General features: G+C 50.0%; 1 protein-coding gene across 2 annotated transcripts in view; it reads right to left on the minus strand.

Moving 5' to 3' along the window:
- The window catches only part of Dnah10 (dynein, axonemal, heavy chain 10), a 124,059-nt gene that overhangs the window by 24,971 nt on the left and 72,644 nt on the right, over positions 1 to 26,444 (minus strand). For both annotated transcript variants that reach the window (XM_087579736.1, XM_087579735.1), the window contains exons 40-54: positions 25,688 to 25,823; positions 23,412 to 23,534; positions 21,659 to 21,793; positions 21,167 to 21,383; positions 19,255 to 19,374; positions 17,145 to 17,290; positions 12,913 to 13,065; positions 10,981 to 11,241; positions 9,875 to 10,047; positions 7,773 to 7,866; positions 7,169 to 7,336; positions 6,139 to 6,327; positions 5,064 to 5,235; positions 2,230 to 2,433; positions 1,970 to 2,050 (exon numbers count right to left, since the gene is read on the minus strand). In XM_087579736.1, the coding sequence (XP_087435862.1) occupies positions 1,970 to 2,050; positions 2,230 to 2,433; positions 5,064 to 5,235; positions 6,139 to 6,327; positions 7,169 to 7,336; positions 7,773 to 7,866; positions 9,875 to 10,047; positions 10,981 to 11,241; positions 12,913 to 13,065; positions 17,145 to 17,290; positions 19,255 to 19,374; positions 21,167 to 21,383; positions 21,659 to 21,793; positions 23,412 to 23,534; positions 25,688 to 25,823 (2,372 nt within the window). The remainder of the gene's footprint in view (positions 1 to 1,969; positions 2,051 to 2,229; positions 2,434 to 5,063; positions 5,236 to 6,138; positions 6,328 to 7,168; positions 7,337 to 7,772; positions 7,867 to 9,874; positions 10,048 to 10,980; positions 11,242 to 12,912; positions 13,066 to 17,144; positions 17,291 to 19,254; positions 19,375 to 21,166; positions 21,384 to 21,658; positions 21,794 to 23,411; positions 23,535 to 25,687; positions 25,824 to 26,444) is intronic.

Genomic DNA, 26,444 nt, shown 5'->3' on the forward strand with positions numbered 1-26,444 from the left:
ACAGAGAAAATGGGGGGTTAGAAACCAGGAAAAAGGAGGAGAACTCCGCTCCCAGAAGTGAGTCCTCTGAAAGGTCTGTGAACGCCAATGTTCACAGCAGCAGAGTGGTTAGGAGAAAAAGACCAGAGTCTGTCTGACGTGAACGGTAACAGTGTGGCATGCCCATACAGTGGAGTACTATTCAGCCTCAAAAAAGGACCAAATGTGGGGCTACATTCTAAGTGAGCCTTCAGAAATACTCTACAAAAAGAGACTGAACGCAAAGACGCAGTGTACGTGGGTCCCCTTATGTGAGATTCATAGACACAGGGAAGGGTCGTAGAGACAAGAAGCAGATTAGCGGCATCCAGGGCCTGGGGGAGGGAGAGTCAGTATTTAGATGGATGCAGAGCTTCAGTTGAGGATAATGGAAAGTTCTGGAAAGATATGGCGGTAATGGTTGCCTGACATTATGAATGTAATCAGTGCTTCAAGTACATTCAAGATGGACAGAAAGGGAAAGCTTACAATAGACATAATTCCCTTAAACAAAAAGTGATTTCATCAAACACTTAATTTGAAACAGGGAAGTGAGCAGCTATTGCTTGTGGCAACTTCTGGAACCTGTGATCTGTCCCTGGTGATTTCTCTAACACGGAAACCAATCCTGCTCTGGGGCCAGGGAGCTCTCTCTGCCTTTCCCCGGGGCTCAGGCACTATCGGGAGAAGTCTGAGCTTCAGAACTGGGACCTGCAACCAACCCGACTGATCCCCCCCCCAGCCCAGCACAAAGTCCCACCCATGGCAGCTGGGTAAATGGACTCGGCCATTCTGTAACAGATCCCAGTATCCAGCACACACTGGTGGAAGGGCGCCCTTCCTGGGACTCTACTAGAATGACTAGTGATCTCTCCCAGAGACAAATCTCTCTATGTGCGTCATGCTGACGGCCTGGGATGTACCAGGCTTGAGGAGAACATGAGGGAAGGAGGTGTCCAGGTTCTGCAGATCTGTCTGTCACTACACACAGCATGACTGAAAAACTCTGCCCATGGGCATCCAATATTGCAACCTCAGCTTCAGGGAATATAATAATACAATAAGAGAAAGAACTGTAGATGAATTCAGTGCAGAGAACTGAAACACTGCATGCTGGAAAGGTAGGGACATGACAACCACACCTTGGGAGCTAGCGTGCACAGCCACAGCAGGGCTGGCAGCCACAGCTCCACAGGGTAAGCGTGGCCGGCCCACCACTTGTGTTTTGTAAATAAAGTTTTATTGAAACACAGCCAAATTCATCAACATCTGGTCCCGGAGAGCTCTCAAAGCGCACTGTCAGAATTTGGCAGCTGTGACGGAAGCAGATATTGCCACGTGGACCTTCACAGAAGCAGTTTGCCAGACTCTGAGTCACAATATCACAACAAGTGTTCTCTTGGCTTCCTTCCCAGGAAAACAGCATTATAACTGAGGTTACGGCTTTGGCTTTGGGCAGAAGGGCTGTCTGTTTATTGAGTTTGTTGGGTGCATATTGGTAAGGTTGAAACTATTTACAGAGCTAACCAGTGGCATTGGTCATAAATCCTTTCGAGTTAGATCTAGACAAAAACAGAACTTGTGTTGGCATCTCCATGGTAGTGACCTTTGGGACATTTTCTCTACAAAGAGCTGAACAGTAATGGCATTGTCTCTCTGGCAAGGATGTGGTGCAGGAGAGGCTAAAGACGGAATGTTCATGAAGTGTGGGCCAATAAAACTTTAGTCATCAAAACAATCAGGGGGCCACATTTGGCAGTGGGTTCTGCCATGAGATTCTGATCCCTTTGGATTAGAGCAAAACATCCCAAGCCCTATACGAAGAATACGAAACTGTTCCTTGTTGTAGGCTATCTATGGGGAACTAATCTACTGGGCCAAGGTTCAGTCAGAAAAGTGATAAGCTTCTTTAGGAGACCACCAAGCAATCCCCACAATAGAGGTAGCTTACCCAAAAAGGACTTGGCAACAGCGTGCAAGGCCTGCGGTGGCCAGGGCATGAACCAGTCAATGCCGGTGTTGTTCACTAGGCCTTGGGGAGAAAGGAGAAAGAGGATCACTTTGCAACCCAGAACTACTCCAGGGCGTGTGCATAATCTTCAGTGTCCTCCAGAGTGCTAGGTCTGCTGTTCACACTCAAGTATGACAATGGCTCAGCGTCTTTTCCCTATGTTACTAGGAGAAGGATTTATAGGCCTGGCTCAAAGGTACCTGGGAAATTCCTACACCGGGTCCTCAAGGTGTCTCCCACTGGCGACATGCCCAGGACAATGTGCAAGTTGTTGGCACTTTTATTCACGAAAAACTGCCACACGGACTCCTTGGCTGGACCCATGCCGTGCTTCAAGGCCTCCTGCCCAATCTGACTGAGGATGTTGTCCTTTTCCTCTTCAGTGAACAGTGCAGGGACCATTCCTGGAGGACAAGGAAGTAGGGGGAGGTGGCTCTCAGGTCTCTGAGTTCTGACCTCCCTGGGTGCAAAAGGAGGTGATTGAGCGAGGCATGATGGGAAGAGCAGCAGTGAAAGACTAGGGCTGGGGTCCATACTGACACACATTCAGTCGCCCAAGAGCAGAGCGGTCTCTGAGCTTTTAGGATGGGGAGTGAGTGTCCCCTGCCTACCCCGAGGACTGTACCGGGCATCAAAGCCCATGCACCTATGCCTCTTACAGCAGGATTCTTACCAGGGAAACAATGGACAATGTCTAATTAGACAGTTTGCACTGCAACAACATTGAACTAGTTAGTTTTAAACATCAGCTTGCCACAATGTTAAATTATCTGGGAAGAGAGTCTCAAAGGACTAATAATCTGTATTAAGGTTAGTGTGTTATGTGATGTAAGATGACTCTGCCTACCATGGGCAGCACCATTCCCTAGACAGAGGGTCCTTAATTCTACATAGCAAGACAAAGCTGGAAGCAGGCGGCATTGGGGGCACTATTGACTGTGGATATGATATGAGCAGCTACTCAAGTTCCTACTACTGGCTTTCCCTAAGAAAATGAACCTTAACCTGGAATCGTAACCCAAATAAACCTTCCCTTCCCTAAGCCACATTGTGCTCTGGGCATTTCTCACAGCAACAGAAATGAAAATAGAACAGAGATGGTCTGGCATCCAGTGGGACTAGCCAGTTATACAACCTCAGATCCTACAAGGCCTAAGGGCAGTCCTACAGCAAAGGTCAGCCCAGTCCTCAATGCCAGTAAGGCTTTGAACAAGGACTGTGTTGGGCCGGGGGCTGGGTGACTATGAGTATCTGCGCTTTCAGACGACGAGACACCTGAGTCAAGGGATTTCTGTGCAGAGTTTACCCTGTGGCCAAAGCCGTTCATCCTCAAAAGTCCCTGCCTTTTTCCCTCAACTCTGAGAAGACCCATGGGTGGCCAGAAAGCACACAGACTAAGTCCAGGCAGTGAGAATGCAGTCTCATCTTTAAGGGACCCACAAGGTCCTGCATATCTCAGTGCCCCTTTCTTTTTTGTTTATGTTTATTTTTTTTAAAAGGGGGGGTCTCACCTAGCTCAGGCTAGCCTTGAACTTGTCATGTAGCTGATGATGACCTTGTACTTCTGACCCTCCTTTGTAAGGAGCAGAAGTCCTGAGTGAATGTGTGTTGTTTGATGTGGACATGCCCATGCCAAAGACCAGTGGGGCCTCAGCCCCAGGGAGGAACAAAGCCTTCCTCTGGTCTGAAAAGTATTGTTGACAATGGGCTGACCATGTCCACCACAGTCCTGCCCACCCCATGCTTACAGCCTGCAGAGGCTGTTCCTATAGAAACCAGGTGTGCACCACAAACCCTACCTCCTTTTCAAGGAAACATGCTCGGCTTCTGGGTGCTGCCATTTCTCCATCACAGAGCCTAGACCGCCCGATTCCAGATTCTTCCATGTGCCAGTCCTTTCTCCGTACCCTGTGACCCTTAGTCAATGTGCTGGGACCCGAGCCGTGCAAGCATCAGTACTCCTGCCTCTACGTTCTGGGTGCTGGGAGTACACGCATGCACTACTGTGCCCAGCATATGTGTGTATGCTTTCTGCTGGCACTGGGGATCGAACCCAGGACCTCACGCTTGCTAATCCAGCACCCTACCACTGAGCTATATCCCCATGCATTGAATCCTGCCCATGAGACTGCCATACCCCTGCTTTGATGTCTCTCCTCCATCTGACTTCAGTACATGGGACTCTATATGTAAACATTTTTTCCCGGAAGTGCCCTGGCCACTCTTCCTAAAGGGAGAGCATGAATAATGCCCCCCAAAAGACACTCCCACCCCCACTCTAGGACCTTCAAGCATGTTTCCTTATGCTCCCTCCCAAGTGGGATGAGGTTTTGCAGTTGGGATGAGGCTGAGGACCCAGGCAGCCCAATGCTGTCACAGGAAAGGGTGAGGAACAGAATTCAGTTGTGGGGGACAGAAGCAGAGAATGGGGTGATGGTGAGACAAGGAGCCCTGGGCTAGGGCAGCCTCTTCAGGCTGGAAAGGATGAGTTTGTACATCTTGGACCTGTTCACACCTTGGTCCCTCCCAGATGCTGGAGTGAGCTTGTCTTAGGCAGTTTGCCGAAGGCACCCAGGTAAGAGACAACACAGCATCTTCCAAGAGCTGCTTTGGGCGGCTCCTCCCCTCCCCTCATTATCAGAGTTCCAATTCCCATGTATCTTTTTGTGTGCTTTGTTGATTGGGGTACCCACCCCAACCCTGCACATCTCAGACTCTGGGCTTCAAGGACAGCAGAGGTCCTGGGCATCATATTGTCTGCAAAATCTGGGGTGTGCAGTGGCCACGGGGGTTGGGCGGATAAACCTGTGTGAGTGTGACAAGGTCTCTCACAGAGCTGAGGCACACATGACTTCAGGTTCAGGGACTACAGACAGGGCCATCCCTGTCCCAAGAAAGCAGAAAGCGTCCACAGGAGGAGGAGGAGGGCTCAGTGATGCCCCAGCCCAAGAACTGCAGGGTCGTGTGTGAAAACATCACACAAAGACTGTCAGATCCGTCCTGTCACATGGGTGCCCTCTGGGTCGGGCAGCACCTGAGGTCAGCATGTTGTTGATGAGTTCCAGGAAGCCCTCCTCAGCCACATGCGCGTCTGTGAACAGGAAGATCATCAACTTGTTCTCCAGCCCCAGCTTCATGTATAGGTTCTTCAGGTCATCCCGGAAGTTGTTCTCGGAGTAGCCTCGGCTCAGCAGGATCTCAAACACCTGGGGAAAGAGGTAGTACCTGCTGAGGCAGGGGGAAGCGCCCGGAGCACAGTAGGAGAGCATGTGGGCGTGCACGTCCCCACAACTGTATCACCGGACAGGCTCAGACAGGGAAGCCAGATGATTGACAGGCGAGCTGTGTGAGCGCGCTGAACACGTGGGTCAGGGTGCGAGTGGGAAAGTTCCCGTGCTCCTATGTAGACCGTGGGTGTGGAGAATGGGAGGCAAGGGAGGGACTTGGCGTCTTGGGAGTCTTGGGGAGGGGGGGTGAGAACAGGACACTTGCGCTAGCAAAGGCAGGTGATGGTCGCTTGAGTCTGCAACTAGACAAAGTCCTCTGTGCACACTTAAAACGGGGAACTGTTAGCTCGAGTTACAGCTCCTTAAAGCAGTTTTCTCTCCTCTAAAAGATTTCTGTTGATTTTTGTTTATGTGTGTGCGTGTGTTTGTACATCTGTTAAGTAAAAAAAACAAGGGCTGGAGAGATGGCTCAGTGGTTAAGAGCACTGCACTGCTCTTCCTGAGTTCAATTCCCAGCAACCACTTGGTGACTCACAACCATCTGTAATGGGGTCTTCTGGTGTGTCTGAAGACAGCTACAGTGTACTCACATATAATAAAATTAAAAAAAAACAAAACAAAACAAAAAACAAACCACATACATGCAAGTGCCTGTAGAGACCACAGGAAGGCAATAAGTCCCCTGGGGCCGGGGCTACAGGAAGTTATGAGCTATAGTATGACGTCAGGGCTGCCCCCCAAGGCTTCTCTGTGCTCCCACAGTTCTAAATCCACCGGTGCAGGCCATGTCTGACTTTTGAGCGAGTTAAACGCTCTGCAAGCTCAGGTGACAAGGACAAGAGCAAGTCCCAACTCCCTCTCTTTACACAGGATCCTCCTCACCTCGTAGCCTGCGGTGAAGGCCGCCAGTCTCGCCAGCGACTGCTTCCCGGAGCCACCCACACCCACCAGCAAGGCGTGGCCTCGGTCCATTCGAATGATGCGGTGCACGCGCGTCAGGTGTTCCAGCGCGTCGTCAAACAGCACCAGGTTCATCTTGGTGTTGACTTCGTTGTACTCCTCGAGGATTTCCTGTGTGGAGGGGATCCCTGAGCCCGCTGCATTTTAAAAGGCGGACTCTCTCCTTCTTACCGGAGAAAGAGGAGGAATGGAGAGAGCCGTCTTTCTCCAGCATCCGGGGCAAGGAAGTAATGCTTAATCCTTTTTTTTTTTTTAAAGGATGCTCAGTTTAAGATTTATTTTATTTATTATATATAAGTACACTGTAGCTGTCTTCAGATACACCAGAAGAGGGCATCGGATCTCTTTACAGATGGTTGTGAGCCACCATGTGGTTGCTGGGAATTGAACTCATGACCTCTGGAAGAACAGTCGGGTGTTCTTAACCACTGAGCCATCTCTCCAGCCCGTAATGCTTAATCCTTAAAATGTGTGGGGCGCGAGACAGCAAGAGCGGGGTGGGGTTGGGGGTGGGGGAGGAGAGATGGCTCAGCTGGGAGGTGTTGCTCTTCCCGGGGCCCAAGTACATTCCCCAGCATTCACATCAGGTGGCTCACGAATGCGCCTAACTCCAGCCCCAGGGGCTCCAACACCCTCTTCTTGGCCCCTCCAGGGACCTGCTCACATGTGTACACACACACACACACAATTAAAAATAAAACGAATCTAGCCAGGAATCCCAGCACTTGATGGGGTGGGGCAGAGGTAGGCGGATCTCTTGAGTTAAGAGGCCAGCCTGGTCTACACAGAGAAATCCTGTCCCCAAAAATTAATTAATTAATTAATTAAATCTAGAGTCTGCTGGGTGTCGACCTGGCAGAGCGAGCCAGAGCCCATTTCAGACAAGAGAGCCACTGGAGTCACCAAACACACCCCAAACTGGGAGGACAAGACGGAGGCGGGCGGTCCACACCTCAAACAGTGCCTTGGCGGCCTCGTAGTCCTGGATGTCTTCATAAATACGTGGCTCCTCCTCTTGCAGAGCCGTCCGGAAGTCCCCGAAGAGGATGGGATCCCTCATCACCATCTCGTAGTCATCGTTAAAATGCTCCTTCACCAGGTTCCCTATGTAGTCTTGCACCTTGAAACAAAAGCGGATGAGGTCCCAGACGTCCCGGGTCGCATACATTTGGCAGGCAAAGAGACTTTGCCCTTATCAATGGGATAATCTGCCTAGACCTTCCCCCAGTGGCGCCTATCCTGCAGCTGTGAGCATCCTGTCTAAACAATACCTCGGTTTACATTCTTGGTTTCACTTTTTTTCAAAACCCTCTTTTGTTGTTTTTAAAATTACATTTACTTATTTATTTGTGCCGAGGGGGTCATGTGTAGCGGTCAGAATATAACTTCTGGGAGTTGGTTCTCTCTTTTCACCACATAGGCCCCAGGGATGAAACGCGGTTCATCAGGCTTGACCACAAGCGCCCGCTGAACCCTCTTGCAGGCCCCGCTGGCATGCGTTCTACTCCGACCTGGCAAGGGGTTTCCCAGCCGCCACGGTGGCCGCGCATGCTCACCAGCTGCTTGTCGACTTCGTTGATGAGCCGGTCATGGAAAACGCGCAAGCACTCGTTTCTCCACACCCTTACCATTTGGGACACTGTCTGGAACCTACGGGAGAGAAGGACAATGTTGTTGGTCACCAGGTCCTTTGGGGAGGAAGGGGCCCGGGTGGGTGGGAGAGCACAAGAGTTATATCCCTAAAAGCCACTCTGTCCCGTTCTACCCGGAAGTCAGCAAATTAAATAGAGGGCCCACGAAATCATCACCCACAGGCCATCCTACCGATAGGAAGAAACCTTCCTGTCAGTTCCACACAGTATCCAAAGCCCATGCCTGCATGCTAGGATGTGGGAACTTAAAATCAGCCCTGCTGAGCAGTGGCAGAACACGCCTTCAATCCCAGCACTCAGGAGGCAGAGGCAGGTGGATCGCTGAGTTCAAGGCTAGCCTGGTCTACAAAGCAAGTTTGGGAACAGCCAGGGCTACACAGAGAGACCCTATCAAGAAAAACAATAGGTCAGCCTCAGAGCTGCTCCTGTTCCCGGCCCTATTTCTAGAACTTTCTCTAGTTCCTGGCGAAAAGCCACCGCCCCATCCAGAAGACTGGGAATGAGAAGAACGGCTGCTCTTAAGTCATCCTCGGCTGGGCTGGAGAGATGGCTCAACAGTTAAGAGCATTGGCTACTCTTCCTGAGTTCAATTCCCAGCAACCACAGACATGGTGCCTCGCAACCATCTGTGATGGAGTCCAGTGCTGGCTTCTGGTGGGACTGCAGACAGCTAGGAGCACTCATCTGCTGAACCCTTTGCTGCCTTTCAAGGTTACCAGTTCCTGGCACAAATCCACACAAGGGTAGATGCCCGGGGTCACAAGCCCGCAGATTGAGAACTGCTTGCCACCTGTGTGGCTTCACTTCCTTTAACTCCCAACCTCCATTTCTGTGCCCACTTATGTTACAGAGGTTGTACAACGCCGCAGAGACTGAAACGGGCAGGGAACGTGGGAGTCTGATGCTCATGAGGCTATTTTTACAGAGTCCTAATTCCTTCTGGGCTGTATGTGGCAACTCCTGAAGAGAGGCTCATCTCCCACTCCTCGGAAACACTGTATCAAATGAGCCCACAGGATCCACACAGCCCCCAGCCCCAGCCGAGCAGATGACCAAGACGCCCCAATTACAGGGGCTAAGGAGCATCAGCTGTGGCCCTAAGGCAATGGTTCTGGACCCCCTACCCTTATTCTCTGAGGCAGGATCTCTTTGTCAAACCCAGAGCTCTCAGATAAGGGTACCCCGGCTAGCCAGCTCGCTCCGGGGATCCGCTGAAATGACTGGAGAGCTCCCGCACCAGCCCAGCATTTACGAGACTACTGAAGATCCGGGTTGTGAACTCACACTAGACCTGCACCATCTCCAGCTCTCTGTCCCCCCTACTTCTTGATTTTGACTTTTCTGAGACAAGGTCTCACATACCCCAGGTGGGGTTTGACCAATGCAGTCAAAAGTGACAAAAACGTGTGGATTCTCTAGTCCAGTGGTTCTCAATCTTCCTAATGCCGTAACCCTTTAGGACAGTTTCTCATGTGGTAGTGACCACCCCACTGCCCAACCATAAAACTGTTTTTTTTTTCTTTTAAGATTTATTTATTATATATAAGTACATTGTCACTGTCTTCAGACACACCAGAAGAGGGCATCAGATCCCATTACAGATGGTTGTGAACCACCATGTGGTTGCTGGGATTTGAACTCGGGACCTTTGGAAGAGCAATCAGTGTTCTTAACCAGTGAGCCATCTCTCCAGCCCCCATAAAACTGTTTTCATTGCTACTTAATAACTGTAATTTTGCTACTGTTATGACTCATAAATATCTGTGTTTTCCCATGGTCTTAGGAGACCCCTGTGAAAGGATTGTTCAGCCTCAAAGGGGTCGCCCCCCACAGGTTGAGAATGACCTAAGCATTTATCTGTTTCTCAATTAATATAATCAAGGATGCCATGTAACTCGCTGCCACCTTTTTTTTTTTTCTCTTGCCATTGGATTCGTTGGTAAGTCCTAACAAAAGCCATTCAAGCCTTTAGAGTATATTTTAGTAAAACAAACCCCCAAACTCACCGATCTGGATTAGTAAGGACAAGGCCATTAAAAACCCTGGAGAGGTCTCGAAGGTTGAAGATGTAATGGAACTTCGAAGGGGTGGGAGGTAGATCCTGAACGATGTTTTTGTAAAGCGTTAACGTGCAGAATGTCAGCTTCCTGCTCACGCCACTAATGCTCTCTGCAAATGTCTTTAAAAAAAAAAAAAAAAAAAAGGAAAGAAAGACCCACCGTGTCTATCAGTAGGAGAATGGATAGGCGAAACGTGGTATTTTTGTGATAGAATAGTATTTGATTAGGAAAAGTCATGAGACACAGGCGTGCGGATGAATCTGGAAAACCTGGTGCTAAGTGAGCACAGCCGGATGCCAGCGCCCACTGATGTGGGTACCACAGGCAGGCGGAGCCACAGAGGTGGAGGGAAGTGAGCGGCTTCCGGGGGCTGGAAGAGACTCGAGGCCTACCTGGGATACGTGGGGTCGTGTAATGGGTACAGGTTTCCTCTGGATTAAAAAAAAAAGTTCTGGGGTAGGGGCTAGGGGGTGGGGACATCCTCGTGGAGATGGGGGTGGGGGGAGGAGGTGTGGGAGGGGGAAAAGTCTGGACTATAAAAAAAAGATTGAGGGGGTTGGGGATTTAGTTCAGTGGTAGAGCGCTTGTCTAGCAAGCGCAAGGCCCTGGGTTCGGTCCCCAGCTCCAAAAAAAAGAAAAAAAAATTGAATAAAGTTGAAACAAAAGAGAAAAATTTGAGATTAAAAAAAAAATTTACACAGTGAGAAGAGTTAGTCAAGACAGAATGGATCAAAAATGCCTCTGAACTGCATCTGCTAAAATGGTTAGAATAATGACTCTCCAATTCCACGGATTTTCCACTTTTAACATGTGGGTGCAGCTCACCAGCTGACCTGCTCTGACTGCCCTGCCTGGTTTTTAGCCTTTCGACATTGGGGTATGTGGGATATGACCGTCATCTGTGGTTAAACAGAGTCACACAAGGCTCGAGGTTCCTCCTGCTCCCCTCCTAGCTGAAGCCTGGAGTGCACAGACCCCACTCCAGGGTAAATAAATCAGGCCTTCACACACCCACGAGTGGTCCTCCTTGTGGGTAAAGAAAGCCCACTTACCGAGGTGTGGCCCTTCAGAATGGAGTAGTAGATCAAGTGCAGGGACTCCTCCGACGGGAAAGGGACATTGAAGACGCTGAACAATGACAGGAACCTGGGGTCCACCTCGTTGCGGCCCCCTCCTGCCTTGCCCATGGCAGCGATGAAGCCCAGATCACGGATACTCTTACAATTGAGTTCTTTCCCACGGTCATATAAGTAGCCCTTTTCCAGCAGCAGCTTCAGCAGAGCGATGGGCTGCTGGGTTCCATACTCATCCACCTGGCAGGGTTTTAGAGGAAAGAGAAAAGCGGGATCAAAAAAGCAGGGCTTTGCAAGGCTGTGGTGACCTCAAAAGCTCACCTCTCCTGTTTTCCTCTGAGCATTTTGGGATGTCCTCACAGGATTTCTCCAGTCTACAGATGTCTATTCACTCCTGAGGTTTAAGGTCTGTCTCCCTCACCTCACTGTTCACTCCATGAAGGCAAAAACCACTGAGATTTACACATGAGACGTCACCAGTTTCCTGGGAAGAGTTCAGCAAATGGAGTGGGTGGATGGACGAATGTATAGATGGGTAGGTGAGTGTATGGATGGATGGATAGATGGAAGAATGTGTGTATATGCATTTGGATGGATGTATGGATGGTTAGATGAGTGGATAGATGAGTGGTGATTGGAGGATGGATCGATGGATAGATATATGAGTGGGTAGGTAGGTGGATGGATGGATAGATGGATGATTGGGTAGGTATATGGACACATGATAGATGGATAGATGAATGGGTGAATAGGTAGATGGGTAGACAGAAGAGTGGGTAGGTATGGGAGGGTGGGTGGGTGGATGGAAGGATGGGCAGATGGATAGATAGAAGGGAGAGCAGGTAGATGGACAGATGGATGGGTAGATGGATGAATGAGTAGGTAGATGAATAGACAGAAGAGTGGGTAGGTAGTGTGGGTGGGCAGATGGTGAGCAAGTAGATGGATGGGTGAGTGGATGGATAAATAGATGGGTGAGTGGGTGGATGGAGAGATGGATAAGTGGATGGATAGGGGATGAATTGGTATACAGATTCCTTATCATATGGATGGAAAAATAAGCAGATAAATAGTGGATAAATAAAATAGTAAGTGCATGATACGTGGATGAACAGTGGGCATATGGCCAGACATGCTACAGATGCACTGATCCTGCCGTTTGCGGAGTTCTTCCAGACGACAAATTTCCAGAGGAGAAAGGTTCTGTGACCCAATACGAATCTCAATTCCAGGATGCTGAGAAAGCTGTCTGCCTGTCGGGCCCCAGCCCCACTGTGGAACTGAGCATGCCGTGGAAGGTGCCTGCCGCTCTGCCTCCCGCATGGGTGAGAACAGAGGCAACAACGGGCAGAGTTCACTAGGAAAGCCCCCCTCAGACACTGGCGGCAGCTTTACTCCTGGTATGGGAGACCATGTCATGCAGCGAGGAGGCCTGTGTGAGAGGAGCCCTGGGGACCTGCCATCTCAGCTGGCTGCCACACTGCGTGGAGTCAAAGACACCCGCTCAGACCTAAAGAGGTGGCTCGGTGGTTAAGCTGCTCTTCCAGACAATCAGAGTTCTGTTCTCGGCTCCATGTCAGGCAACTTTCAACCACCTGTAACTCTAGCTCCCGAAGGATCTAACACCCTTCTTCGGGTCTCTTTGGGTACGTGTGGTATCATCTACACACAAAAGCACACGCCCATAAAAATAAATAAAAATTAGTCTCAAAAACTAAAAATCTTAAAGTGTCACTTTAAGACACACACGCGCACACACACACGCGCACACACACACACGCACACACACACGCACACTCACACACGCATGCACACACATGCACACACGCACACACACGCACACGTGTACACACACACGCACTCGCACACACACACGCACACACCTATCCAACCCCTGCAAGCCCCGCTCACCTTTGGCATGTTCATGTCATCCATGAACACCAGCAGGCGCTTCCCCATGGGCGGCCCATACGTGTCCTTCGTCCTCTTCTCTACGTTGGCTTCTAGATTTCTCTGGATGTCCAGGGATGTGGTCCGAGAGGAGAAATTGACCATCAGTACAATCTGCCAAAGAGCAGAGGCTGGTATAACCACTGGTTTCCAAACTAACCTTTCCAGAAGGATGTACATGTGGCGCTTCCTCAGCTTTAAGAGCTAAACCCAGGGCTGGTTGCGGTGGCACACTCGGGAGACAGGGGATCTCTGTAAGTTCAAGGCCAGCCTGGTCTACACAGTGAGACCCTGTCTCAACAACAATAGTATCCTGTGTCCTTCTGTTAGGTTCCATGTTGCCACTCAGGAGCCTTGGACAATGCAGGCTGTGGAGCACTGTCCCTGAGGCCACGCTGTCTAGGAAGCAGAGCAGTTGCGACTCCTTTGTGATGGGAGATGTCACAAGGTCGGACCCACTAACATCCCTTCATTGACCGGCAGAGGGATGGAAAGACACTGAAGTCCTCCCAACCCTCCCTAAGCTACACAACCAGCTAATTACCCACAGGTCACCCTGCTTCTGTGAGTGACTCCCGTCACACTTGTTTGGTTCATCAAGCTGGACTTGGGTAGGATCATTCCTTGGTCCTTTCTAGCTGGGTGGTTAGAGAGAAACTCTCAGGAAGTCATGTGATGATATGTGGTGGGAGGGAGAGTGTTGTTCCACCTGGGCGGCCTCCAAAAGGGTAATGGCTTGACCCTTCGGAGTCAGGAAAGGTAACTTTAATGACATCTGCTGGTCCACTCACCGTGGCAGATGAATTTTAAACATTGACTGTTTTCAAGGCAGCTGTCTGATAATAAGGAGGCCAAACTTCATAGTTGGAGAGAAAATGTTCCTATGCAAGCTCTTGCACAAGGCGCTCTCACGCTCGCTCTCTCTCTCTCTCTCTCTCTCTCTCTCTCTCTCTCTCTCATGCCCTTAGAGGAACTGTGAGCATGAGTGTACACACACACACACACACACACACACACACACACACATACTCATATTCAGCCACAAACCCATGTACATAAAGGAATAACAGGTTCTCTGTATGTGTGTGTCTGCTCACAGCCAATGAGGTCTAGGGGCAGGAGCCCAGAAAAGTGGCGCACACAGAGGATTCTGAGTGTGGCTGCCTCTCGAGGCTTCCACAGATCTGGAAGTCCTGCAGGTTCTAGAGCCAGCTATGTGCGCTCCACTATGACACCATTAAAGCTAAACACACCACATTGCTGTGACTACGTGAGGGGAGACAGGGAGGCAGGCCTCATCCATCCAATATTCCTTGCAGTGTAAAGCCCAGCTGAGCACCCTCTGCCCCAGAGGCCCAGTTGCCTTCCAGAGGCCACAGGAGAAGAAGCACAAAATGGAAAGCATCAGAGAAGGAACTGGGGAACGTTGCTGCCTTTTTATGTTTGTAGAAACAGCGTCTCTCTCCTGGGTATGCTGGAACACGCTCTTCAGACCAGGCTACCCAGAACTCACAGAGATCGGTCACTGGCGATTTCCCATAAGTCTCGGGGAATTGGATACTTGGTATCCAGTTGTGGGCACTGTTGGGAGAAGATTAGGAGGCATGGCCTCGCTGCAGGAGGATGCCTATCACTGGGGTGGGCGTTGAGATTTTAAAAGACACACCCCATTCCCAGTTAGCATTCTTGGTTTCTGGCTGTTTGAGACATGAGCTCTCAGTTGTCCCTGCCACCATGCCTGGTGTTGTTGCCACCCTTCCCCAGGATGGCAATGGAGTCTTACCCCTCTGGAACCATAAGACCCAAGTCAGCCCTTCTATTAGCTGCAGTGGCCATGTTTTTATCGCAGAAAAGGGAAGCACAGAGGTGGATAGAGATAAACAAAACCAGACTGTGAGAGTAGAAAAACTGTTGAAGCCAGTAGAGGGACACGGAGGGTGTAAACAGGCCCCCGGGCGTGACCGTGTATGAGGAAAGGACGCGGCATCCCTGTCACAATGGACACCCTCATTTTCCCCATGTCTGGGCCCCGCTACGAGTCCCCAGAGAGTTGTGTGAGCTTCAACTTGTCCTGTGCTGGTGTCCAGCCTGGGAACCTGTTCATAGCAGACCTTCACATTTGACCAAGTTCTAGAATATACAAAAGGATGACAGAGAGTGGCAGACATCCTCCACAATGGCCCTCTATTGCCTGCACCCCATGTCCAATCGAGGGGAGCAGAGGTCTCCCGGTGTGTCCCCTCCGATATGGCAGAATTATGAGTGAGAGGCCCCAGCAAGGCTATGTACTGAGCCCAGGATGCATCCCACTCTAAGTGGCTCCATGTTATATAAAACGGTGGCCCTTTGGTCTGCATACCGTCCTAAGAGACTTAGACAAGCTACTTTTGACTCCACTGGGGGAGAAGGATTTCTATTACCCCCAGAAATTGCCCCACCCCTCTCCCCACCCCCAAACCAGCACAGACTGATAAATGACTCATTCCTGGAAGTGAAAAATGAACTACCCTTCTATGTTTATTGGGAAGAATCAAAACTGTAGGGGGGCACAAGGGCTTATTAAAATGTCAAGGAAGCCAGGCCCAAGGACTTAGCACCTCCACCAGACAAAAGAAAGAGTGTAACTCCCTCTGGACCCCACAGAGTGATGGGCATCAGATACTGTGTTAGCATGGCTGCACACCAAACCTATCGTATGATTCCTGGTGTGTGTACCAGGACTAAGGACTTGGCTCTGTCCCCTGCTGTTGACACAGAGTACCCAACTGTCCCTCATCCGTCTCGTCACCTGCTCTTTCCTGGGAAAATGTTTTTGTTTTAATCCCAGGTTCAGGGATATGGGGCTGCTTCAGGCTGTCCACAGCAGCTGACTGTGATTTGCCTCGTGCTCCAGCAGGGACGTGGTTTTGCCAGCTGCAGATACATTTGGAATCACGGGGCTTTTCAGAGGGTCTATGAATGCTACGGCATTCGGGGGGAATGGTGGGATGGGTTGCTGGTTGGTTGCTATTGGTTGTGGCTTGTTAAGTAGTCATGCACAAAGAAAGGAGATAAGAAGTTATATATCCTGACTGTGAGATCAAACTTGCCCCAAGGAGCCCAGCGCCCCTAATCAGCAGGAAGTGGTCTAATGATAACGTCACCCTCTCCCCTCTGCCCTTTCTCTCTCCTATCTAGGGGCTTGAAAGGGTGGGAGAAATGGGGTGGAGAGGGTGGGAGAAAGACGAACCCACAAAATGGCCAAAGGTTGGCTACAGGTCCCCAAGGTAGGTAGGTGGACTTTGTGATAAACAGCTGCCACTGAAACCTCGTAAATTTCTTATTATTCAGTAGATTCTGACATTGTGAAAAGAAACACATGTGTTTGTCTGAGTCTCTGGGATGGTGTGGTGCATTCCTGACGCTGTCCCAAAGGAACATCTGAGATGTCCACTGTGAAGGAGGCCAGTCGCCTTTGGATGTCACTGCTGTGAACGGAATGTGTGGGGGACATAATCCCTCATTTCGTGCTAGTGAGTCTTGGAGGGTCCTGGGACCTCTGAGGGATAGGAGAGCGCTCAAACACGTTATCAAGCCATTTGCAGAGAAGCCGACTCAGGGTTCTAAAGAAGTGGCTTTTCTTTTCTGTTATGAAGGTGGGACTTTCTCTAGTGGGCTCTCTCTTTCCACCACATTGCCCTGTACCAAGAAGGCCCTCGGCTGTCAGACAGCACCACCATGCTCTTGGACGGCTGGCCCCCGAGAGTGGGGTGGAGTAAACTTCTACTCTTTGTAACTTACCAGGTCTCGAGTCTTTTTTTTTTTTTTTGTTCTTTTTTTCGGAGCTGGGGACCGAACCCAGGGCCTTGCGCTTGCTAGGCAAGCGCTCTACCACTGAGCTAAATCCCCAACCCCTCGAGTCTTTTGTTATAGCAAAGGTCCACACTGTGAGGATCTGAGGCCTCCAGCCACACAAAATGCCATCTTAGAAGACACTCATCCAGCCCCAGCCAGGCCTTCAAATGAACACAGTCTTCACCAACACTTAGCTACAACTTCACGAGAGAACCTGGACTTGAGTCGCCCAGCTAGGCCCCTTGGCAATCCCTAACCCATGGAGAATGAGACATAATAAGGGCTTGTGACCTTAAGCCACTGGGTGCCAGGGTAGCTTGTTATGCAGCAACTGGTGACTAAGACAAACGGACACTTACATTGGTCTCCTCGTTCAGATTTTTGAGGAAGTTCTGGGTAGTGGCTGTCTTGGACGTGCCGGATTCGCCCACAAAAAGAACGGGGTGCTTGATTTTAACCATCTGTTCTAGTATCCAAGTGGTGCGGGTGGTATCCACGGTGTGAACTGCAAGATAGGGGAATCCGAGTGTCACAGGAACGCAGGGCATTTGGGCATCAGTCATTCACGCAGAGCCCCGTGCATCCAAGAAGAGGTAGCTGGGACCAGAGAGGTGGCTCAGTGGGCATGAACCGTGTTCTGGAAGCATGAGGACCTGAGTCCAAATCCCCAGCACCTACATTAAAAGCCCACACACGGCTGTGTGTGTGTGTGTGTGTGTGTGTGTGTGTGTGTCTGTGTCTGTGTGTGTGTGTGGCTGTATGTGTGTGTGGCTGTGTGGGGGGGCTGTGTGTGTGGCTGTGTGTGTGTGTGTGGCTGTGTGTGTGTGTGTCTGTGTCTGTGTGTGTGTGTGGCTGTGTGTGTGGGGGGCTGTGTGTGTGGGGGGCTGTGGGTGTGGCTGTGTGTGTGTGTGTGGCTGTGTGTGTATGTGTGTGGCTGTGTGTGTGGCTTTGTGTGGGTGTGGCTGTGTGTGTGGCTGTGTGTGTGTGTGTGTGGCTGTGTGTGTATGTGTGTGTGTGGCTGTGTGTGTATGTGTGTGTGTGGCTGTGTGTATGTGTGTGTGTGTGTGTGTGTGTGGCTTTGTGTGGGTGTGGCTGTGTGGGTGTGGCTTGTGGGTGTGGCTGTATGTGTCTTCAATGCTAATATCCAGGAGAATGAAAAAGACAGGCAGGTCCTGAGAGCTTGCTGGCCAGTCAGGAGAGCCAGAACAGGCTCAGGAAGGGCCCTGTCTCAAGGCAAGAAAGCACAGAGCATTATAGGAAGACACATGACAGGGTGCTTATGCTTCCCCAAGTGTGCCCAGGTGCATACACCTGCAATACACACACACACACACACACACACACACACACATACACACACACACACACACACAAGCAATTTTGTTTTGATTTTTTTTTCGAGTTTTGAATATGCATTAGTGGTTTTTGCCTACGTGTGTGTCTGTGTGAGGGAAGGAGCCAGATCCCCTGGAGCTGGAGTTTCAGTCAGTTGTTGACTGTCATGTGGATGCTGGCCATTGAACCACTAAGCCATCTCTCCAACCTGGGTTGTTTTTGGCTTTTCAAGACAGGGTTTCCATGTGTAGCCCTGGTTGTCCTGGAACTCACTCTGTAGACCAGACTGGCCTTGAACTCACAGAAACCTGCCTGCCTCTGCCTCCCAAGTACTGGGATCAAAGAGGTGCGCCACTGTGCTGCCACCTGGTGTTTGTTTTGTTGTTTTTAAGCCAAGCTCTGACTGCACTGGTGAACCTGACTAGCCTCAGTTTCCCTGCCATTCCACGGGGTTTTGGGGGATGTGACATCCACTGGATCAAATTAAGTATGAAATATTTCCTTGGCAAAGTGATTATGGCAACTGACCCAACTCCAACCACCCTGCTCCCGGAACCCCAGCTGATTTGCACTCTAAATGAAAACCCAGCTCAGGGCCGATTTCCTGGTTTCCTGGAAACCTCTTCTGCAGGCAGCATCATAGCCCAGTCAGGTGCAGCCCACCCACCCTCCCGTAGGAAAGTTTCAGTCCCAGGGGGCTGCTGAGAAAATGCAGGTGTCTTGCTGCATTAGCACCATGCACCAGACCGGACACGCCGACTGTGGAGTCATAGGGGATTGAACAGAACTCTCCAGGCCCACACCCTTTGCGAACCGAGGCTGTGGCTTCCCTCCTGCCCTCCCTGAACCTATCCGGCTCTGTGGCTGGGACACCCTAGGAAAGGCAAAGGAAAGTGGAGAATGGGCCACCATGAGCCTCAGTTTACCCAGAAATGCCCAGGACACAGTCACACAGAGGTGCTCAGAGGCATGGGACAAAGAGGGACCCCAAAGGACCTATGGTGCCAAGCTCTAGCCACCCCCAACCAGTTCCCTGGATGGCACTCAGTTGTCAATGAGGCCACAGTTGTCTTCTCACACCCTTCCACACTCATTCACACCAGGAAGCCAAGCTCAGGAGCAGTGCTTACACACCCAGGATGTCGACAAATCTCTTCTGGTGGTTGTGAACGTACTCAGGAACTAGCTTGTTCCATGGGATCCAATAGTTCCGCTTGGAATCAAAATGAAACTCATACAGGGTGGGAAGATGCCCTGCAGGGGACAAGGAGTCATGTTGCTTTGGTCATGGACGTGGGAACAGGATAGATTCCGACACATCTGGAATGCACTGTCTGTACTTGCTACGGTTTTACAGGATAGGTACCCAGAATCGACGCTGTCCTCACATGGGTCAGAGTCTGAGAATTTTGAACCAGCACTACCTGTTTGCAATTAGCCACCAAGCCTTCCGTGGGGACACAACCGTGGGGTGAAAAGCCATGTCCCCACCCTTATAGATGCTGGTGGTCCAAACAAGGGAAGATAGAGGCACGTAAACAATTTTGATGCAGATGCTGAACTCTAAGACTGGAGAAGTATGGGTATGGCCCATGATCCACAGCCCATGAGAGCATCGGGCAAAGACAGAATAGGGAAGAGGTGGAGAACTGTGGTGTCCAGGACAGCTCCAGAGCTGGACCCCTGCCCACCTCTGCACCCTACTCTCCACACCATTTCCTCACAGGATCCCCGTTGGCATGTGTGCCTTGCCCACCCATCTCTGGGACAGACTGCTTCTCCAAGCAGAAGGCCGTTCGTGGGCTCCAGCTGTTCGTATTTAAGGGCGAATGTCTTCACGCAAAATCTTAAACCCAGGAGTGGTAGGACTATTCCCAGTTTCTGAGAAACCACCAAATTTTTTGCCAAAGTGGTTTGTACAAATTGGCACTCCCACCAGCAATGGAGGAGTGCTCCCCTTGCTCCACATCCTGGCCAGCATCTGCTGTCACCTCTGTCACCTGAGTTTTTGATCTTAGCCCTTCTGACCGGTGTGAGATGGAATTTCAGAGTTGTTTTGCTTTGCATTTCCCTGATGACTAAGGACTTTGAACACAGACTGTGGGAATGGCCCATTTTGACACTCATCCCATGGGCAAGCACCAATCCCTGACACCATTAATGACACTCTGTTATGCTTGCAGACAGAAGCATAGCTGTCTCCTGAGAGTCTCCACCCAGCAGCTGACCCAGACAGATGCAGACGCCCACAGCCAAACAGTGGACAGGGGACTCTTATGGAGGAATAGGAGGAAGGATTGTGGGCCCAGAAGGGTATAAAAACTCCACAGGAAGACTAACGGAGTCAACTAACCTGGACCCTTGAGTCTGAACCATCAACCAAAGAACATACACAGGCTGGGCCTACGTCTCGCCTCCACACACATATGTAGCAGATGTACAGTTTGGGTCTTCGTGTAGGCCCCAAATAACTGGAGTGGGGCTATCCCAAAAGCTCTTGCCTGTCCTTGGGATATGCTCTTATAGCTGGGCTGTCTTGTCTGGCCTCAGTGGGAGGTGATGTGCCTAGGCTCACAGACTTGATGTACCAGGGTGGGGGGATACCCAAGAGGCCCCCACCTGATCAGAGGAGAAGGGGAGGTTGGGGGATACGGATTATGGGAAGGGGTGACCGGAAGCGGGGCAGTGAGCAGATGTAAAGTGAATAAGTAATAAAACCTTAAACCCTTCATTGGCTGTCTTCCTGCTGGTCTATGAGACAGATGGGGGAGCCCCGAGATAAAACGGGGAACCCTAGGGGTTTGTCCAGCGTGGAGAGCTGAGACACAGCCGGAGCATAAGGGTCCAAGATGGCGTCAGAGGGGCAGCCTCCGCTAGCGGTCTGGGGGTTGGCCTGCTGGAGTGGGCAACACACTTGAAGTCTCGAATGCAGTAGTAGTCATGTCACCCAGGCCGCCAAACCACACAGTCTGCCAACCCGCACAGGCAGGAACAAGGAAAAGTTTGTTCATCTCCTCTGCACCCAAGAGAGGTTCTCGATTCCTACCTGGCAATTCTCCAGGACGGGCCCAGTTTCCTTCAGTCTCCGCAGTGGGCATTGAGGAGAGGTTTTTAATACACTCGTCAAATTTGATCCTTCCTTCCTCAAGGAGGGAGGAGCCCAGCGAACAGTAGAGAGCCTCCAGGAAGAAGCACTCTAGCAGGTCAGGGTCCTCAATTTCTCCTTCTAGTAGCGAGTCCATCATCTTGGTTAACTGGGTCACCTGGTCACAAAGAGCCTGTTTCAGCCCATCTTTCTGACCTCCACGACACCATCCTATCCTGAGTGCTGGGGTTCCCTATCCCACAGTGATGGCACCTATGCCCACCATATTGGTTTGGACCTGTAGAGCCTGGCGCCTCGGCTTGCATGGGGGTCCCGAGAATACGCCCCACCAATCATCCACGAGGCATCACTGTTTCCCTAGGCCCCTCCCCCACCCCCAGGGCCATCTCTGGGGCAGCCTTCCCTCTGCCCTCAGCTGAGAGGTGTTCTTACCATATTTAGGTCTGTCTGAGGGACCACCATCTTCAGCTTCTCCCCTTGCCTCCCATCTAAAATCCCTTCGATGATCAAGTCGATGAGAATCGGCACATACTTCTCGAAGAGGTCATTTAAATACTTTTGCTCTACCTACAGAGGAGAGATCCAAATCCTTTCCAAGGGTCCTTTTAACTGGAACTTCATCAGAGGTTTGCCTTGTCCCAAGAAGCAGAAGAAATAGCTATGACCATGATTTCAATGGGGGCCGAACCCCAGGGCCGGTGACTTCCATGAGTGTGACGTCACACACAAGAAAGATTCTTTAGCTATGGCCATTTCCCTTTCCTACCACAACATACCCCAACTCTGGGATGACAGGGGATAACAGTTTCCTTTCTACAGAAGAGAAGCTGATGGTCTTAGACTTCAAGTGTCACAACCAGTCATTCAGCAAAGAGTTCAAAGGAACGTAGCAGGATGTATGGCTAGGGGGACAGTCTCCATGGTTACGAGGGTGTGCTAACTCCGGAGCCATGGGCCAGCAGTTAAGACTATTTGTTGCTTTTACAGAGGACCCGTGTCCAATTCTCTACACCTACACGGTGGCTCCCAACAGGCTATGACTCCAATCCCAGAGGATCTGACATCATCATCTGACCTCCCTGAGTGAAGCAGGCTTGCACACAGTGTGCATAAATACGTACAGGCAAAACCACTAATATGCATAATATAATAAAATAATATATTTTTTTAAAAGTTTAAGATGATGGATTGCTTTTGTAGAGGAACCAAAGTTCAGATCCCAGGACCCACACTGGGAAGCTCATAACTGCTGTAACTCCAGCTCCAGGGGGTCAGATGCCTTCTTCTTGACACTGTACTCATGTGTGTGTGCGTGTGCGTGTGTGTGTACTTAGTCAAAAAGTAAAGTTTATCTTAAGAAAGTAAAGTTGAGGGTTGGGGATTTAGCTCAGTGGTAGAGTGCTTACCTAGGAAGCGCAAGGCCCTGGGTTTGGTCCCCAGCTCCGAAAAAAAGAACCAAAAAAAAAAAAAAAATTAAGTTGAGCACTGGAAGTGTCTTTTCAACATGGCATCGATGTCCACCAGGGGACTCATGGGTCTTTATGAGTCCCCATGAAGAAAAGCCTCCCCATAGGACATTGCTTCCTGTGGCCCTGACATACATCAACTTTCCATGAGTCCTGTTAAGATGGGGCACAGCCCTTAGCTGAAGCCAGGCGATCTCTACCACAGGGCAAACTGGTTCATGTGCATGACACTCATGCAGTTGAGCCAAAGCGCAGAATGGGGCATCCCGTCTCTCCTTAACTACTGGGCTCATCTGAACCAGGTTTGCACACTGGTGTGTGTGTGTGTGTGTGTGTGTGTGTGTGTGTGTGTGTGTGTGTCCAGATGTATGTTAACCAGAATCTACCTGGGTTAACATTTGCTGGCTACAGTCATGTCCCTGCAGTGTCTATTGTCTCTGGCTGTGTTCCCACCCTAGAGGCAAACTTGAGTAGGTACAAAAGAAACTCACTCATGCAACCGAGAATGTTTCCTATCTGCCTCTTTGCAGAGGTGTCTTGATTCCAGGCCTAATCTGTGAATATCATTGCCCATCTCAACAGGACACATGACCCAGAGACCCGTCAGACTGTGCACTCAGGGACACACACAGCAGGTGGAGGACAAGGTGCTCTCTCCTCCAAGCATCCCTTGTATGACACGCCTGCTCATGCTTGAGCGCTTTGAGGACAATTCTCACCTTGTTTTGTATTTGTTGTAGCCATTTTTTCCAGTATGGTTGGTATTTCAAGTTCTTAGGGTCCACATAGACCATCCCGCATCGAGACACAGTGGCCGGGGATGCGTATTGCAAGTCTCCAACCTGGGAAGAAAGCAAACCCTTCAGCTAGTAAGGCCTCTGCTCACGGCTGCTAACACATGGTCCGCATGCCAAGGCCCTCCTTGTGCAAAGATTCGCAAGGACTTGAAGCCCTGCCGATAGTCGGCACAGCTGTTGTGAGATTTTTAACCAAACATGGCGGTCATGATGAGATTGCCCATGCGAACCACTAGGTCGTCTCTCCAGCCAATTTGTTTTGTTTACTTTTTGTTTGTTTGATTGATTGATTGGTTTTTGCTCTGTTTTTTTTTTCTTTATTTCCTTTTTCTTTTCCAAGACAGGGATTCCTTGTGTGGTCTTGGCTGTCCTGGAACTCACCAGACCAAGCTAGCCTCAAACTCACAGAGATCCACCTGCCTCTGCCTCCCAAGGGATTAAAGGAATCTGCAACTACTGCCAGGCTGTTTCAGTTTTTTAAGGTAGGATCGTATGTAGTCCGGGCTACCCTGCAATTAAGGATAACCTTGAACTCCCAGTCCTCACACTTCCACTTCCTGAGGGCTTGAATGACAGGGGTGTGTCAACACATCTGCTTTATGCAGTGTTGGGGATAAACTTAGGGCCTTGGGAATGCAAGGTGGGCTTTGTAGGGGCAGTTCTGATGCTAAGGTCCTGTTCCCCAATTGGTTCTTGATCTGTCAGTAAAGAAAGCCATGGGCCAATTGCTGAGCAGAAGGGCGGAAGGGCAGAAGGTATAGGTGGGACTTCTGGGTAGAGCAAAAACAACACACTACAAGCTCTCTACTAACTGACCAAAGGTCCCAGGCCCCAAATATCATGTTACAGTTTTCTTCTCTTCCTCTCTGTTTTGTTTTTAACATGGCCAGCATCAGGTATCACAAAGTGTAAGTCTAAAGTTAACAACATTGACAGATGTCTCTCTTCATAAAAGACACAGTTACATGGGCCAACTAGACCACCATATACACAAACACAAGTGCACCGATGGATTCTGCAGACTGGAGAAAGACGATGTCACTATTAAGCTGGGGCAAGATCGAGTCCTAAGGCACAGCTATAAAACAAGCACTCGGTATGGTAATCAGGAAATGGGGAGAGGGGAGACTGGGAAAGTGGTCTCTAGGGGAAAAAGGGAGGGTTCAATTCTTGACATGATAGAAAGAATTTCTTAATGAAGATCAAGACAAACTGTGAGAAAAAAAGGAAGGTCACTACAAACTCCAGACAAAAACAAATGGTCCAAAGAGGCAAAGAATGAATTACAGTTTAATAGTTGGCTATGCAGTATTTCCATATTCAAAACTATGTAAATAGGGTGCGCTGTTAAACAAGTCAGCGATATAGTATTCTGAGGAGGGAGGGCCAGCAAGTGATGCAGTAGACGAATCCTCACATTCAGAGGACTCCATCATTAAGGAATGTGTAAAGTTTTTAACTTTTGCTTTGCTTCTGTAAGCTCGGGACTTGCTATAGGTCTCAGACTCATGGAAATCTAGCAGTCTTCTAATTTGCTGGGATTACAAGCATATGACATTATGTCCAGTAATAATGTGTAGCATTAAAAGCTTGTGTTGTGTGTGTGTGTGTGTGTGTGTGTGTGTGTGTGTGTGTGTGCACTATGTAAGTGTAGTACCTGGAGGGGCCAGAAGACGGTATTGTATCTTCCAGAGCTCATGTGATGGGCGCTTGTGAGCTGGGTGCTGGAAGGCAAACTCAGGAACTATGGAATAGTACATTCGCTTAACCACTGAGCCATCTTTCCAAACCCAAACTCGGGTCTAAATTTAGTAAAGGACTGAATCACAGGCTACCATGTTGTGGACACTAGAAAGATTCTCGGGAAAAATAGCTTTAAAAAAAAAAAAAAAGAGCCAACCATGGCTTAGAGTAAAGAGGAGAGAATGGAAGAAGACGGGAAACAAAGGGACGGGGCAGACGAGATGGTTCGGCGAGCAAACCATTGGCTGCCAAACCTCACAAGCCAAGTTCAGCCCCTGGGACTCACACATTGGAAGAAAGAAACAACAGCCACAAGTTGTCCTCTGCCCTGACTTCGTAACATAGACAAATGACTCATTATAGACTTCCGAATTTTCATAGCCACCTACCTTGATAAAGAATTAATTAACCCAAAGCGAGGCTCGTGTTCAAGTTCGGTTCTAGGCACTACTTGCCTCAAAGAGCAGAGCACAGTGGGACTGGAGACGAATGCGCTCCCCGTTGGCCAAGGTCAACAGCTTGTTGTCGTCCATCACTGAGTTCATGTTTTCCACCCACAAGGCATCCACGTCGCCATCGAACAAGATATACCTGTAGTGACCAAGGAGCAGAGTTTGGTCGGTAAACCCCAGACCCCAGACCCCAATGACCCCACTGTCCCTCCTGCGTAAATGCTGAGAAACCCGCCCATGTTTAAGGATCGGAGAATGTCACGCACAATCTGGCTAGCTTCCCTTGGTGAACTGGCCTTCCCTCCTGAGAATAACACACGGCTGCACTGGCCAATAGCATGCATGGCCAGCATTGCTCTAATGGGGAAACATTTACTGCAGAGCCAACTAGCATTCCACACTCTTGAATGGGAATCATCTACCAATCCCGAGTGAGTGACAGAGAGTGTCAGGGTCCACCACCCCGCACCCCATTGTATCAAGAATAAATGTCAACTTATCACTACTTTTTAAAAATACTTTGTTCTTTCTTTCCCTTTTCCTTCATTTTTTAAAGATTTTTTTCACTTTTATTCCATTTGCATGAATAATTGTCTGCACAGATGTCTGTACCACATTTGTACGCAGTGCCCTCGGAGCCCAAGAAAGGGCAGCTGGAACTGCAGTTACGGGCGGTTGACAGCTGGGTGCTAGGAACTGAACCCTGACTCATCTGGAAGAACAGGCAGTGCCCCTAACCACTCAGCCACCTCTCCAGCCC

The sequence above is a fragment of the Rattus norvegicus genome, chromosome 12 (assembly GCF_021556685.1).
Source record: "Rattus norvegicus strain SHRSP/BbbUtx chromosome 12, alternate assembly SHRSP_T2T, whole genome shotgun sequence".
Taxonomy (NCBI): Eukaryota; Metazoa; Chordata; class Mammalia; order Rodentia; family Muridae; genus Rattus; species Rattus norvegicus.